Source organism: Chinchilla lanigera, unplaced genomic scaffold (genome assembly GCF_000276665.1).
Source record: "Chinchilla lanigera isolate Chin_1 unplaced genomic scaffold, ChiLan1.0 scaffold00081, whole genome shotgun sequence".
Lineage (NCBI taxonomy): Eukaryota > Metazoa > Chordata > Mammalia > Rodentia > Chinchillidae > Chinchilla > Chinchilla lanigera.
This window is the reverse complement of record NW_004955482.1, coordinates 4,374,467-4,391,206: the sequence shown is the minus strand read 5'-3', so window position 1 is coordinate 4,391,206 and position 16,740 is coordinate 4,374,467. Positions and strand designations below refer to the sequence as shown.

At 45.7% G+C, this 16,740-nt stretch overlaps 1 protein-coding gene across 4 annotated transcripts in view; it reads left to right on the top strand.

Moving 5' to 3' along the window:
* LOC102026220 (transmembrane protein 132B) overlaps nt 1–16,740 on the top strand; it is a 213,553-nt gene that overhangs the window by 159,374 nt on the left and 37,439 nt on the right. For all 4 annotated transcript variants that reach the window (XM_013503744.1, XM_013503746.1, XM_013503747.1 and 1 more), the window contains one exon: nt 322–465. In XM_013503744.1, the coding sequence (XP_013359198.1) occupies nt 322–465 (144 nt within the window). The remainder of the gene's footprint in view (nt 1–321; nt 466–16,740) is intronic.

Genomic DNA, 16,740 nt, shown 5'->3' with positions numbered 1-16,740 from the left:
GGAAAAGCACCTTGTGCTAGGTGTGATGGCATCTGGGAGAGGGCAAGAAGGGGTGGTAGAGAAGGACAGGGAGGCACAGGCCAGGGAGCCATCCACCTCCCGCCCCTGGGGACCAACAGGAGTGTGCAGCCTCAGGCTTGAGGAGCTCAGTCTGGTCGAGCCCATCCAGCTGTTTGGAATCCTTCCCTTTGTGTGGGTCTTGTGACTTCAGGCAATTGTTCGGGTGGCAGGGGGACCCCAGGGCAGCAGGCCCCTCATCCACACCCCTCCCCGCTACCCACTTGGCCTCAGTGCTGACCTTCACCCCTGTCTCCTGTGCAGGACACAGAAGTTTTGAACACTGCCATCCTCACCGGGAAGCCCGTGTCTGTCCCTGTCAAGGTCGTCGGGGTCCAAGAGGACGGCTCTGTGGTCCACGTGTCAGAGTCCGTGGAGTGCAAGTCGGCAGATGAGGATGTAGTGAAGGTAGGGAAGCTTCTCTGCGTCTCTTGTGTGGGCGGCCATGGCTGCTCTGCTTCCGTCCCCAGCATCTGTCCTGTCTCAGCATCCTGAGCTCCAGAAGGCAGGAAACAGAACAACTGCACTGCACCGGGGATGGGGATGGGGACAGGGACTGGTGAGAGCAGCGCTGGGGCTGAGGGAGGCTGTGGTGGGCAGGAGGGAAGCCTGGCCCTCACTCTCCAGGGGACCTGTTCTCCTGTCTTTCTCCCTTCCCTGTCTCCTCCTCCTTCTACCTTTCCTTCTCTCCTTACCTTATAGTCTCCTCCCCCTCCCGCCCCTCCTCTCTCTTTTCCTTTCTGAGGGATAAAGGGCATTATTAGACAGAATTTTAAAAGTACTTAAAGAAAGAGCGTGGGCTGTCAAAAAGGAAGGAGATGCATTATAGTCTGGAGCACTGGCTATTTATGCATTTTTGATAGTGGAAATCTGTGGAATTTGTGAATCTTTAGAAAGCTTGGGCTTGGTTTATAGAGAAAGCAATGGCCCTTCTACAAGTGGAAAGAGAATGTGCCATTTTGCAGGAGAAAGGCATCTCTCCCTCCCTCCCTCTATCTGTCTATATCTATCTATCTATCTATCTATCTATCTATCTATCTATCATCTATCTACCTATCATCTATCTAATCTATCTATCTAATCTATCATCTCTCTCTCTCTCTATCTCTTTCTCTCTATATATTTATGAGTCATTTATTTTCCTCCAAAACAGTTTTTGAAACCTTTGCATCTGTTTTTCTATCACAAGGTCACATTTCTGTCCTTTACCACATCAACTAAGCTAATTTATGGACTTCTAGTATCTTTAAGAATGTTGGGTGTGGTGGTTCTGGGACTATAGAGGGTACACAGACCTAGAGAATACGGACATGGGTAACCTTGGGCAGCTTTGATTGGTGTCTTCTTGAAGGTACAATTTTAAAATTATAATATTCCTTGTCTCCTTCCTACCCAGGATGATATTTTCCTAATGTTAACAATGCATGTACCGTCCCAATCTTTGCCAGCTGTCTATGTCCAATAATGCCATTAACTAAATATATTTTCTTCAAAGGCCTTGCTTGCTTTTTTGAGCAGCTGGTTGGCTCAGCTGGGAAGCGTGTGGTACTAATAAATATCTCCCTCTTTCAAGCTTAGAAACTAATTTAGCCTCATTATCAGATAATAAAATCCATGAGCTTGATATACTAAATTTTTGTTAATATTCATTAAAATAAATTACTGTTAAAATGAGAAAAAGAGCTCATCGTGTACCATCTAGCTTAATTTGGTTATAACCAGAATGATGTGGCTCAAGGTTGAGGAACTCTGGCCGTCGGACATTTCTGCTGGATTTGGTGCACTAATTAGCCATATTTCTGATTCCAAATTCTGTCAAGAACCAGCCTATGTTTTCAGTTTCTCAGGCTCTTTGTGGGGTTCTGCTAGAACTACCGAATTTAGTGTTTCTGCTTATTTTTTCTTAGTATATTGGTTGCCATTTGCTTTGGCAGCAGCCACTTTGGGGAGAAAGGACAGATTTGCAGAACCCTCCTCCTCCTTTAAGTTCTTCGTGTGTATTGTAGGAAAACACGATGACACTGAGTTCTGTTCTTCCTCCCATCCCTGTCCAGAGGGTAAACAAAACTTTGCGGTAATCCCAAGAACTTTACAGTGCATAGAAAAGATATTAGGGGTTTCCCTGTGGTAGAAAAGGCCTGGCAGAGGCTAATTGCTTTTCAGTGTGACCTACATGAGGCCATGTCTCACTCCAGAGACAGTTAATAGAGGAGAAATGATGTTTCAGGGAAGTATAATTTAAAAAATAGTGAGCCTAGGAAACTCCAGTTCGGCATATCTTGTTTCCCAGGCATGGAATATTAATTCTCTCTAGAGAGGAAGGACCAGCTTAAAATGCATGGACACAACCCTGCCCTGGGACTTCTGCAGACCCTTGTTTTCTGTGAACAGACTGGATTAAACAAGCACAAGTCCCTATGCTCAGAGTTTAGGAATATCTGAGTGAAGTTATAGGAGATTTATTAGTCACGTTCCCAGCACTGGGACAAAATACCCTATACCTGTAATTTAAAGAAGCAGAGGTTTATTCAGGCTCATGATTTCAGTCGATTCAGACCATGGTCGGCTGGTTCCAAGGCAGGAGTGCAATGGTAGAAAGGCCTGATGGGGGACAATTGTTCACCTCATCCCAGCCAGGAAGCAGAGAGGGAAGGGAGGAGCCAAGGACAAGAACACACACTTCCAGTTCGTGGGCCCAGGACCCACCTACAACCAGGCGCCAACTCCCGAAAGCTCCTTGAACTACTGAACTTATGAATGGGTGAGTCCACTCATGAGCAGAGCACTCCTGCGGTCCAGTAACCTTCTGTACACATGAGACTTTGGGGGGCATTTTAGACCTAAACCATAACAGAGATTATTTGTAGAGATAAAAAATATTGAAGACGCGTTGCCTATCACAATGCACAGTTTTTATTGTTCCCTCATCGCTTTGGAAAGAGACACTGACGGTGGCAGATGGGGCTGGTGTCTGTATGCTTAGGCCACTGTGAACTCAAACTAATGACTCACCGTGTAGTTCCTAAGCTTTTGCTTCCCTCCTGAAGCTGCACAGGGCAGCATCCTCAACCTTCTGCCCTGGAAAGGAAGGTCCAAGTTCATGGATCCCCTTCTGGCTCATACTGGGTCGGCTCTGCTGCACAGAAATATACTAAAAATATCCTCTGGCCATCTTGGGATGCACAGTATTTTGGAAGGTGATAGTTTTTGGTCAGCTGTCACTACCGCGGCTTCATGAAGAAGGCGTGCTCTTCAGCAAATGATTGTCCATTCTTCACAGGGGCGGAATGGAGTCTACAGATCAAGCGCTCAGGGCTGTGGGAAGGCGGGCTGTGCTGCCATCCCGATGCCCGTGTCCATGGGGAGAGTTTAATGAAGCACCTGGGCTGCTTTTGCTGTAGCTTCACACTGGTGTCTCTAATAAATTTCGCCACAACTCCAAGATGAATGGAGTTGTCTGCAGAGCTGTGGGCTGGCCTCATTGTCCCCCCAGGGGACATCCCCCACACATTGGCCAGGTCATTAGCACGCTCTGGAGTCACCCTCCTTGTGGGGGCTGTCACTCTGATGCTGTCTCACAGGACTGACAACACTGTGAGGTCCCCAGGGAGAAGCACAAGGGTCATTGAAAATCTTCCTGGGTTGGGCGTTCTGCACACTGGGCCTGTGCTCAGACAAGCAAGAATACGAGTTTAGTGAGCCGTGAGTTGTGGTCACATAGGAACAAGTTAGCTTCCTGAGAGGCTATGACTTTGGAGGACAGAATCTGAGAACACAGGTGACTTAAAAAGCTGGAATCTCGGCTTACCCTGGCAGGATTAGAAAGGATAAACACTAAGTTTTAGGTTGACAGTTACTATTAAAGTAAAAATAAAAAAATGCAGATTACTCAGGGGTGTGTGTGTGTCAGTGTGTGTGTGTGTGTGTGAATGTGTGTGTGGGGACGCACAGGCAACAGCGGCACTTTTGTTTTCTTTTTGGTGTCTGTTACATGATGCAAAAAATTGGTAAATTCACATAGAAATCTGGATTTCCAACTTCTTCGGAAAAACATCACAAGACCAGGTGGCACTGGGTGTCCACCCCTCCCTGGGGGCCTCCCCTGGAGTCACACAGGAGGCTCCCTCCGGTCAGGCCTGGCCCTGGACTCAGCCCCCTACTCCCTCTGGTCTCCCATGCAGATGGGGAAGGGTGTTTGTCATTTCATGTCCTACATGTGCTGCTGTCTTTCTTAGATTCCAGAGGAAAGTGAGATATTTCTTGTACTCTGAGATATCTATATATATAAAAGCAACCAACAATGTACTTCACTCTGTCATCTGATGGAGAATTCTCTATCTTTATAAACCATAAAAAGATACACTGGGAAATGGATTGTGTTCTTCCAGAGGTGTCCAGGGGCTGAGGGTTCTTGAAATCAAATCACAGGTGAAACAGGGAGGGGGTGGGAATGTGCAGGCTGGCGCAGGGGCAGGAGGTGCGGTGGCGAGGTGACACGGGGACGGGAGGGCGCTTTTTATGTCTCTCAAGGGCCACTGCGTGGAGGACGGAGTAGTGAAAGTTAAAAGCGACCATTGTTAGTGCGGTGGGAAGGAAAAGACTGCCGGAGCGGCGAGCTCCTCCGTGAAGCGCGGGGAGGCGATGTGGGTGCATGTCCCACTCCACCCTCCTTGCTATTTGACTGACGGGTCAGGTCCTTGCTAAGCTCTGAAAGCAGATTCCTTGTCTATAGTGGACGCTTGGGAGGGGGCCTTCACCAGAGACTGGTTCCAGAGCCGCTGTGTAAGACAGCACTAAAAGTAATCAAGATAAGTCTGAAAAAACTGGGCTTTTAGATGTTCAAAATACAGTTGATTAAAAACCTGTTTTCCTTGCATTTGGGCAGTGGGCAAATTTCCTGGAACAGAAAAGAGCAAGGTTTTCGTTTTCAAGGCCATATTAGAAGTCTTGATAAGCTGGGTTTGGGGTGGCCGCCTTGTAGCCTTCTCCGTCACATCTTGTGGTGGAGGTCCTGTTGGACGGCAATGTAGTTATTCTAAATGCATAGAACTGGATTGCTGTTTGTCAAGTTTTTGCGTGATAAAATCCAATGCAGAAGTTTGGGGGTTGCTAAGTGAGGGTGTCCATCTAAAGGAAGTCACATAGTGCTGGACCTGTGACGTATTAGTGTTACGCTGATGTATCTGCGTATTTATATCCATCATCCACATGCTTCTCCGTGTTCATATCTGTAAACCTCAACCTACCTTGGGTTTTAAAGTCAGCAGAATCTACGACTACGTGTTTTCTAACTTCTCTCCTCCCACGCCTAAGCAGAGTGTCTGGAACACAGTAAATATTTGGTGAATATACACATGAATGAATAAATGCTAGAGATTCCCAGAGATGGGAGCAGGTTCTACACGTGAGGAACGGTCTCATCGTTACAGGAACCCTCTCCCCTGAGTTCTCGGGCGCTGAGAGTGTTCAGAGAGAGGTGGAAGGTCCTCGGTGGTCATAGGGGCTTGGCACTGCGTGGAGACGTAGGCCTGATCTGGGACCGTGCCACCTTCCACTCTCATGGAATGTTTTATTCCCCAACACATATGACTTTCCTTCCCGTGGGGAGCAGTGCGTAAGGAGCTTTGGGAGCACACAGGTGGAATGCATGTGAACTTCGTCCTTGGGTGGTTTCCAAAGCTAATGAATATTAAGAGGTTACATTGGCTGAACGTTTGTTAAGTGCCGGATACCATTATAACAAGAGCCTTGGCAGTGTTGATCCATCTGAGGTGGCTAATTCCACTGCTTCAGGCTGTGCAGGGGAATCCGCAGGTAGAAGGAGCCACGGTCTGGGCCCAGAGCCAGGGCCTTACCCTCAGGCCATTCTGAAGCTCATTCTAGAGGTCATGCAGGGCCCTGGGCATGTGCGCTCTGATTTTGCAAGGGCTTCTGTTTTTATCCACATCGCCTGGATAGTGCATTAGTCTCTTGTGGCTGCCGTAACAAATCACTACAAACTTAGCAGCTTAAAGCATGCATTTGTTACAGTTCTGGGGGTCGGAAATCTAAGATGCAGACAGGACTGTGACCCTTCTGGGAGCTCTGGGGAAGGCTCTATCCTTTGCCTTTTCCAGGTCCTGCCTGTACTACTTGGCTGCTCCCCGTCCTTTGCCTTCAGAGCCCCAGTGTTGCATTTCATTTCTCTCCTTGTCTGACCTCTGATTCCATCGTCACGTCTGCTTCTCTGATCAGCACCCTCCGCACCCTTATAAAGGCTGTTTGACCGGATTGGGCTGGCACAGATGATCCACCTCGGGAGCCTCAATGGCTCGATGGCAACGATGATGTCCCTTTGGATCCTCAGTGACATCAGTAATATCCCTTTGCCACAGCTATTAGTTTTCTAGAGCGACTGCATCAAGTTTCCAGAATGGAAGGTAATGTAAAGCAGTAGAAGTGTGTTCCTTCGTGGTCCCGAGGCTACACAGATGATATAAAGCTCTTGTGAGGGCCCCACATCTCCAGAGGCTCCAGGGAAGGACCCTTCCCTGCTCTTCCAGCTCCTGGTAGCTCCAGGCAACCTCAGCTCAGGGCTAAGTGTCTCTCATCACGGCCTCCACTGTCCTGGCCTCACTGTATCTCCGTATGACCTTCCTGTCTTACAAGGATACTCGTCACTGGATTTAGGGGCCACCCTCATCTGCATGGTCTTTCTTGAGATCCTGAAAATTATACCTGCACAGCCCCTTTTTCTAAACAAGGTCACGCTCACAGGTCCTGGGGGTTAGGACTTGGACATACCTCTTGGGGGCCACAATCCAACCCCTGTGCTATGGAAGGCAAGATATACACAGGTTCTAAGGATTAGGATGAACCTGGACTCCTTAGAGGAGGGGGCTCCTTGTGCTCTCTACCCAGGGCATTTGTTATTTTTCTTTGCTAAGTGTCTTTAAAGGTCTTTGGAGGAAGGAGGAAAAATGCAATTTCCATATTGTAATTATGATTTAACCTTCGAGTATCTGTCTTTTGAAGCGACGGCTTCATGTTTTTATGCATTTGCAGTTGTATTGTGTCTCAGTGAATTGTGGCTTCCAGAACCACAGAAGCTAGTCATGCATCATCAGCAGGGGACAGACACTTTCACGCTGGCAGAGGAATGAATGTAAATGCATGCAGATCTTGAAGATGATGCCCTCCAACTTAGGGTCATAATAATTAAATCTCCAGCCTCCCCGGATCAGCTGGACTCATGATAATGAGAATGTTAAAGGGCTAGTAAAAGGGCACTAGCATTTTAAAGCCTACCCCAGGGAAGGACCTTGATCTTGCTTCCAAAGTTGGCATGCCAGGGGTAAGGTGGTAGATGTCAGGAAAAAATATGAACTGTTCCCTGCTGCTGAGCCGTGTGTGGAGAGCTGGTCACGGGATAAAGCCTGGTGGGAAACTCTTCAGGGTCCTGCATTCTCTGGTTAATACACAGCACTCACAAGAGCTGTGCAGTCAGCCTCCCGAAGGGTGAGGAGGAGGGTGGGTGGCTGTGACAGGGACACACAGGTTGCACTGATATAACCGAGCAGGTAGCTGGCACTGGCAGAGCTCAGCTGAACTCCTGCACTGGCAAGGGTTGCTGCCCTGTGGTTGCAGGTGAGAGGGACCCACATCCAGCTGCCTCCAACTGATGCTAATGTTGCTTAGAAGAGCACAGAAAAATTCACAAGTGATCTAAAGCTATTTCTTTCTCCTTTAACAATATTTCACAAAAATCCCTGCAAAAACCCTCTGTTAGGCTCTTTCTGGGCATGACTTTCCTTCCTTCAGCCATTGCCAGGGGCCACGCAGCTAAGAATAAGCTGTCAGGCAGTTTGGATGTTGTTGGCTAATTTTGTCCTTCTTTATGCTGGTAATTTGGACTTTTATTGTCCCATTCTAATTGGAGATGTGTCACATACTTCCCGGTGGCCAGGGATAGATACTGCTATCTTCTCAACCTTTGTTCCTGTCAGCTTCATTATGATGCCAATATTAATTAGATCACGTGTTCATTTCTGTCTTTGGCATCTCTAATTAAGAACTAACATTCTGGAATTGTTTCTGCATAATTCAGGGAAATCTTGGAATGAGCCAGCATGGACCTGCACACTTCCTGCCTCTGCGTTCCCGCTCTCTCTGGAGCTTCCCACCTGCTGGGCTCCAGCCAGGCCTGCTTCGGTCCAAGGTTGGGGACTTTACTAGCAACCTGGACCCAGGACGGTGCCTGGGATTTCAGGCCTGGTCAGATAGAGCCCTTAGTGCTTTGTGTCTCTTGGAGGGTGGGATCATAAAGTATAGTGAATGTTTAAAACATTTATGACAGTGAAAGACACATTGCTGTTAAAACCCCCTCAAAATCCCCTCCTCTGGGTGTGAGATCCACACAGGTGTGACTGGACCTGGGGGCAAAGGCGGTGCATTGAGGTTGCTGTCACTTACCACTGTTGTCCTCCTAACTGCTCTGACACGTGGTGAATGGCACTCATGTAAGTGGACCGTTGGATACATTTTGATGGCTTCCGAGGTGTGAAGTCGTCAACAAGATCGAGGCAGTGAGCGTCATCTTAACCTCATGCCTTTTCCCTTTCTCCTCTCAACCCCAGGCAAACATTTGTCTGCTCTTTTCCCCTGGAGATTAATTTGCATTTTCTAGAGTTTATACAAATGGAATAACAAAACATGCTCACTATGTTTATCTCTGCCTTATTTCTGCCTAGCTTCACTCACCCAGTGTTTAATTTGAGACTCCTCCTTCTTATTACATATCTCAGTTGTTCACCCCTTTTTATTACTGAGTAGTATTCTGTTTTACAAATATATCACAGCTCATCACTTCATTGATGGATATTTTATTTCTAAATCTTCAGCTGTTATAAGTAGTGCTGTTAAGTCCATGCATCCAAGCCTCTGGACATTCATTTCTCTAGGAATAGAAAACTTGTACTATGTGGTTAAGTCATGTTCAACTTTTTAGAAATTGCCAATCTGGTTCCTAAAGTGGATGTACCATTTTACCTACCCTCACTTTGGTAGGTAGGTAAACAAGGAGGGTATGGGCACCCCATTACCTCCTGTCTCTGTCAACACCTGGTAGTGTCTGTCTTATTCATTTTAGCCATTCTGTTGGCACACAAAGGTGTGCCGTTTTGGTTTTGTCTTGCATTTCCAGACATCAAGCATCTTTGCCTGTGCCATTTGACATCCACATGTCCTTGGTGAAATAGCTGTTCAAATCTTTTGCCCATTTTTAAATTTGTTTTTTTTTTTTTAATTATGATGGAATGTTGAGAACTCTTTCTATTTATATTCTAGATACAAGTCTTTTTTCATATATGATTTGAAATATTTTATTTCAGACTTTGGTTTGTCTTCCATGCCCTAATAAGGTCTTTTGGGAGTGTCACTATGGCCTTGAATTCTCTGTGTAGGCCAGGCTGAGCTTGAACTTGCATTCCTCCTGCCTCAGCCTCCTGAATGTTTGGATTACAGATATGCACTGGCTTGCCTAGCTCTAGATAGAATCTGTTGAAGAGCATCCACTTTTTAATTCTGGAGAGGTCCAACTTTTCAGTTTTTCTCTTATGGATTATTTATGCTTTTGGTGTTGAATCTAAGAAACAATTTGCCTAGTCCAAGTTCATAGAAGCTTTCTCATATAATTTCTCCCAAAACTTTTATGGCTTTTAGTTTTTACATTTAGGTCTGTGGTCCAGTACTCCAGAAAGCCCTCTGCCTAGCCTAGGTCATGATTAATGACTTCCATGTATAAAAAAGAAGCTTCGATACTAGAAGCCCACCTCGTACTTCACTGCCAGGATTTTCTCTCAATGCTTGAGACACAGAAGGTAACCAGTCTATGTCCTGAGATGGAGACAGAGGGAGATTTCCGGCACAGGTTGCAGTGACCCTTCAAGGAGAAGGGAAGAAATTGCTGGAATCCCGGTGGCATGCCTAGAGGCCACGTCAGGCTGACCACAGCACATTCGGGGACATGGCCATCTCTCAAAACCTTTGTTAGTTTGAGACTGGGTTTAGTTGGGAGAACACTGCAGGATAGCTCTGTTCACGAGATAATTCTTAGGACGCTGTGGGACATTAGTTTTATGGCTTCTTATTTGCACCATAAGTGACTCTGCTAGTCTGCCTGTCAGCTGCAGCTGAATTTGAACAAACTTTGGTTATGTAACAACATCAGCAACAAGTTTTTCTGTTCGATCTTTGCTTGGTGAGACAAATGAGCTCCCCGAGGGTAGCAGGCATGTCTAGCTGTCACTGTCCAGCCCCAGCGCCTCCCATGGTGCCTGGTGAGCTCAAGGTTCTCAGTAGACATCGCTGGGATGAAGGCAGAGGTGGCCTCTCCATAGCCAAAAGGAAGGCAGCCCCAGAGCTCAGTGTGGATCTGTCTTCCCTTGGATTCATCTTCCTGCTTAGTTCTTTCCCACATGCATGCTTTGGGCAATAGCTACTGCAAGGCCCTGCTTTGATGTATGCAGGCTGTGTTATACGTGCTGGTTTCATGCCCTGCTGAGCTCTTTTCCTTAATCTGGCAGCTCCATGATGGGGCAGAGATCTTGTCCATGTTGCTCATCAGATTGTCCTGGTCTCCTGGCAGCTGCCTAGGACTGAGCACCTAGATGCGGTCTTGTGGAGTTCTTGGGGCCGAAAGCTGCTGCTGCTGTTTGTGGAGGAGGGGGAGGCTCTAAGGTCCAGCGCTGTGGGCTCCCTCCCTGTGTGGGCAGCACTCTCTGGTGGAGTCTTGAGGGGAATCTGCTTTTCAGAATAAGCCCCAGAGGCTGCCTTTTTGTGTGGTAAGAGCTGGGAGTTATGGGGCACCCACGTCCTCCGTGTGCATCAGTTCAGGCAGTCCTCAAAATCCCCAGAGGCCTGGTTGCTAGAGCGCATGTTTTATGAGCCAGCCGACTGCCCAGGGGAGATAATCACTGTCCCCTGAGTGAAGAGCACGTCTGGGATCTGAACCTCTGAATTTAACTCAGCCTGAGCTCTTGACTTCTGCATACATCTGCACAGTTCAGGGGCACACTTTCCCCTCTTCTTCTTGGAAGGTCCCCCCAATCGACTTATTCCAAACATCTCCTGAGAGATTAGGAATATTATGGTCCATGGATAAAAATGTTTTCAGTTAACTATCTCCAATGTCTGCAGAGAAATTTACTCACATTAGGAACTAATGAATGAAAAAGAGAAAAACTAGAACTCCTTTTGCAGCCAAGTGACTTGTGCCCGTAGAGACCAGGTGGGTGTGGATGAGCGACTTGAGAATGCTCACAGTTTCCCCAAGTGCTCAGGGATTTAGCACGGGCGGCTTATTAGTGCTTTATTGATGTATATTGCTAGGGTGATATGGATTTTAGAGAGGGATGCTGCCTTGTGCAGCTGGTGGAAATAGAAATTCAGTCTCAGCTGAAAACGGTAGGGCGAGGCTCCTCAGGGAGCAGACAGCGGATTGCAGCCTCCTATTAAATGAATGTGGGCTTCTCTTTTCTACTGTGTTGTCAAGAGCAATACGCTTTCAGCAGTAAAAGATTGTACTCACACACTAGAATGTATCTGCTCTTTTATTACATTTTCTAAATTGCTCTCAGATTTATTTTTTGGTTACTATAATGAAAGATCTGAGGATGAGTAACCTCATAAAGAAAAGAGGTCTATTTGGGTGCCTGGTTCTGGAGGCCCAAGATCAAGGGGTCACATGTGCTGATGGCCTTCTTGCTGGCAGAATCCAGAGGTGGCAAAGGGAATCCTCACACAGCCACAGACAAAGACGTAGGTGTGTCTTCGGGTGTCTCCTCGTCCCAAAGCCACCAGCTTCAATGGTGGCCTTGTCTCATTCTGATCTCCTCCCACAGGGTACACCTCTGAACAGTGGGGTTAAACTTCCGCCCTCTTAATACTGCATAGTAGTGATCACATTCCAACACACTAACCCTTGGGAGGTGTATGAAAACTGTATCCAAACAGTGGAGTTTGCCATCAGAATATTAAGATTTTAATTAAAATGCTAAGAGGTCTCAGATGTCTAAGCACTTTTTCTAAATTTTCCACTCCCCCTGCAGTGTGGGGTTAGCTTATGTCACATGTTTATTTCCACTTGGAAAATACAGCGAGTCTTCATAAAATGCAAAGGCCTTGGCAGTGAGTAATTGCCCTGGTAAAGTTACCTTTTGAAGCTTTGAATGTCTGAGCACTTCCTGTCCTCAAGGTCTTTCACTGTGTCACTCCCTATAGGATGGGTTCCTGAGCGTGGAGAGATAAACAGGCGTATCCGTGACTTCCTGGCATCTTTCTTTCTCATAGTAATCAAATATTTGGGTCACAATCTGGCTTTATTCTGGTATGTGCATGGTTGGAGGAGGAGTCTTAGATAGCCATGTACTGAGACATCTGTGTGTCTGAAGGCCATACAATGTATGCTAGGTAACCATGTGCCTTCCCTAGGGTGGCAAAACTGCACTTATTGTCAGGCCTTTCTCTGACTCCAGAGCTTGCACCATGGCTCTGGCCAAGCCCAGGAGTAAAAGCATTTTGGCTTCATTAATAACATAAATCACGTAGAACAAATAAAAGTGTATTTTAATAGCCCGTAGAGCTCTGACACAGAGAATAGCAATTAATTATGGTTAATCCGCACCATTATGATTACTACTTGGCCTTAAACTATCTTCTGATTGTTTTCATGTTAGATATATTGTGTTTCTAATACAGGAGTGAAGAAACCTTAACGTGGGTGTCCTACGGCTGCTTCTCCACCTGCAGCACCCCTGTCATGCTGTGTGACATTACTGAGCTCTTTGCACACCTGGCCTCAGTTCCCTCATCTCTCAGGCACGGAGGTGCCCAACCCACCTGTGAACACGACTCTTGTAGTTTCTAACTGTCCCAGTGCTCTCTTTGGCAGCTCATATATTAATTTCTAATTGTCTCAGAACTGCAAGCAGGTATTTTCCACAGACCTGTTACCACACCTTATGTAATAACACTTCAGCACCACCAAGCAAGCACTGGGCCTATTCCTCCTGATTCTCCTTTATTGCTGCACTGGACTCATTATATCAAAGTAAAAAGCACTCATTAAATTCATAAATGCTTTTCTGATTTTTTTCAACAAATGGTTTGAGAGAGAGCCCTCAGAGTCATGCAAATTGTTCTTTCAGCAGTTTAGTAAGAGATGGGGGTGGGGAATGCAAACTTGTCCAGTGCTCACTGGGCATGTGTCCCTCCTGTGAACTTGCACTAGTTATTTCAGGTAGAGGTCCAGCAACCCCTTCAGAAGCAGGAATGTTACCTCCACTGCAGAGGAAGAGACAGGTTCAGAGGAGTTAAGTGTCCACAACCAGTCAGTTGTGAAACAAGGCTCACAGAACCTGTGCCCAGGCTCACCCTACTCCAGAAGTTGTGTTTGACTGACTGTGCTGCCGCCATAATGCAGAAATCAGGAAAGGCTTAATGAATCCTGAAGATTTTGAATTGGGAAGGGGTGTGAGAGCATCTTAGGAGTGAAGGTTTAACGTCAGTAGTACAGGGAAGACTGGGGGGACTATTGATAAAGGATGTTCTGGCCTCTGGAAGGCCAAGTGGGTAGACTAGAAACCTTGTCTTGGAGCATCAATTACATACCATTCTTTCACTGGAAATGAAATGAACATGCAAAGTAACAGATGAGAGACCCTTGGAAAATGAGGTTGCCCACTCCCAACAAAGATATCCCTTTGGATTAAGTGTAAGAAGTGACACAGGGTCATTGAAACAAAGAATGTAGATTGACTGAACAATTGATGAATTGCCCTAAGTCTGAGGACCAAAGCTTATTAGACAATGGGGCAGCTAATTGTAGCAACCTGGCACTGTGATGGAAGAAGGCACTGTAAGGGAAATTAGTGGCTCACACTGCAGCCTGCCTAAAACATATGCTCTTCATGGAGTCATCTTAGTGAATCAGGGCTGAGTGCAGAGTTAGCTAAGAGTTAACCTCAAAGTTGGGACTGGGGTACCTAAAATAGCAGAAACAATATGATATAGAGAAGGTGCCAAGTGAAAACCAATGTGTAGAAGATGGCTGGGTGGTGAGCAGCAGCAAAACAGCCTCTCCAAGATTTGGAGTCCAGATGCTGGAGTATAGCAATGTGTAGAAGGAGGGAAGTGGGTCCCTGGGGCCCAGCAAGGACCTGAAGCAAGGATTGCAGCCCATGGGAGACTGAGGAGAAGAACCTCAATGCAGAATAGGGAGGCAGCAAGTGGCGCTTTCTCTGAGTCCTGGCTCACGGCATGGGAGTGGCAGCTTGATCTTGCCTGCACAGGTACAGTGACTCCTGTTGACTCCAGAGGCCTCCACAGAGACATCAGTGGAATGGAGCAGTGGACGCGGAGGACTGCAGTGGCTGGTGAGTTTTTCCAGGTCAGACACTCCCCAGGAGGGGGAAATTGGCCAGTTGCCATTTTAGAAAGAGACCAGCTGAACTTGGGACTCAGAGCAGCTGTGGGTTGGCTCCCTCACAGGGATCCTAGTGTCAGGGTGAGGCACAGCCTTGGGAGACACCCAGGGCCAGGGGGTTGGTTTCAAGCCATCAAGAGGCACATGGAATGTTGTGGGATGAACAACTCAGGTCCCAGCCTCACAGCCAGAAACCAGGATGAGTCTGAACTTCAGTGGAGCTGAAAACACAGGCTTGCTGCTATTATCCACCAGTCTACTGTAATTCTACTGCAGGCTCAGTGGGATCAACCAATATGGGTCCCAGCTCTGTCTGACCCCTTTGTCTACTGGTGCCAGGAGAAACATGCTCTGGTGGGCTTTTTTTTTTTTTTTTTTTTTCCTTTTTTGGGATGTTTTTTTCTTTTTCTTGATTATTTGTTCCTGTTTTTATATGAGTGTGAGCATTATTTCTAGTTTTTCTTTTTATTGTGATTTTGTTCTGTTCTTGTTTCTATTTCTTCCTTCTTTCTTTCTCCCCTGTCTTCTTCACCAGTTTCCCAAACTTTGCATAATCTTCCTTTGTCCTTCAGCCTTGCCTCTAATCTCTTTTTCTTCTATTTTTCTATTTTTTCCCCTAACCCCTTTTCAATTTTCATACTGGGAGGGTATTTACTGTATGTAATTTTCTGATTTGTTCTAGATTTTATTTTATAACTACCAATCTTGTCCATATGGTTAGAGGTGGCAAATTAATAGTTACCATTTTGTCATTTTCTAGGCTGTGCTTGATGCTATTGTTATTGCTGATTGTATTACTTTAGCCAACGTGACATCATTGTTCAAATCAGTTGCTCTTCCTTGTATGCCAAGACTGAAATTGTCGAAGAGTCATAAACAATACTATAGATCAGTGCCAAAAAAAACAGGGGCTAGGCTAAATAGGCAGCAACTTCTCACCCACCCCTGCCATAAATTGAAGAAGTAGGACTTCACAACAGACTCAAAAGAAAGCTGTACCCAGAAGATACCTTTGAAAAGTAGTCATTAATTAAAGGTTCCTAATACTAGCAATAAGGCTACCTATGATAAACAATTTACAAGGATCAATTCAGAAATCAAACTAAAAAAATAGAAAATGAGCAGAGATCGAAGCAAGATGCAGCCCCAAACTTCCAGCTCACCAAAGGCAAACTCTAGGGGCGAGTGAGGTGGAGGAATTTGAAAACCACTCACTTGAACTCTCTGAAATGGCAATAGTGGAAGTAACAAAGCATATAAATGAAGGTCTAGAAAATATCAAATTAGAAATGATTTCTCAGATAACTAAAGAGATGATGACCATAATGAAGGACATGGTTAGTGAATCTAGAGTAGATACAGATAAAAAATTAAGGTGCATAGGAAAATGATGGAAACCATGAATTACCAGCAAAGGAAAGAAATGGAATCCATGAAACAGATATCCAGGAGATTAAAAATGCAATTGAAAGTGTACACAGCAGAATGAGCCAGTGTGAGGACAAAATACCAGTTCTAGAGGACAGGACTGTGGTTTGCGATTGTGAAAATAAAGATTTCTTAAATATAGCAAAGGACCACAAACTATCAGCCCAACAGCTGCTAGATGATGCAAAGAAGAATAACGTAAGATTGATTGGAATAAAAAAAAAAGCAAGAGATACAACAAACAACATAAAAAACCTGTTTCCAGAAGTAATGGCAGAAAACTTCCCAAGCATGGAAAAAGGATTTGACATACAGTAAGTGAGGCATACGCAACTCCAATTAGCCATGGTCAATGACAGTATATCCCAAACCATATAACAGATTCCAGAAATTCAATGCAAGTGCAGAATATTAAAAGCTGTTAGAGAAAAGAAATAAATCACTACAAAGGAAAGCTCGTTAGAATTACAGCAAACTTCTCAGCACAAACCCTTGACTCAAAGAGAGCTTGGAGTAAAGTATTTCAGGCCCTAAAAGAAAACAAGCTCCTAGATTGATAGACCCTGCAAAGCTATCTTTCAAAATTGATGGAAAAATAAGATACTTCTATGACAAAGAACACCTTGTGACCACCAAACCAACACTCCAAAATGTTTTGAAGAATATTCTAGAAAGAGATAATCAAGATTACAACTCCATGAACCCCAGCAGAATGAATCCATCAGGTAAGGCAAGCAATTAAATAGGAGGCAAATAAGGGAACCAACAACAAGAAAATGACAAGAATGTCAATA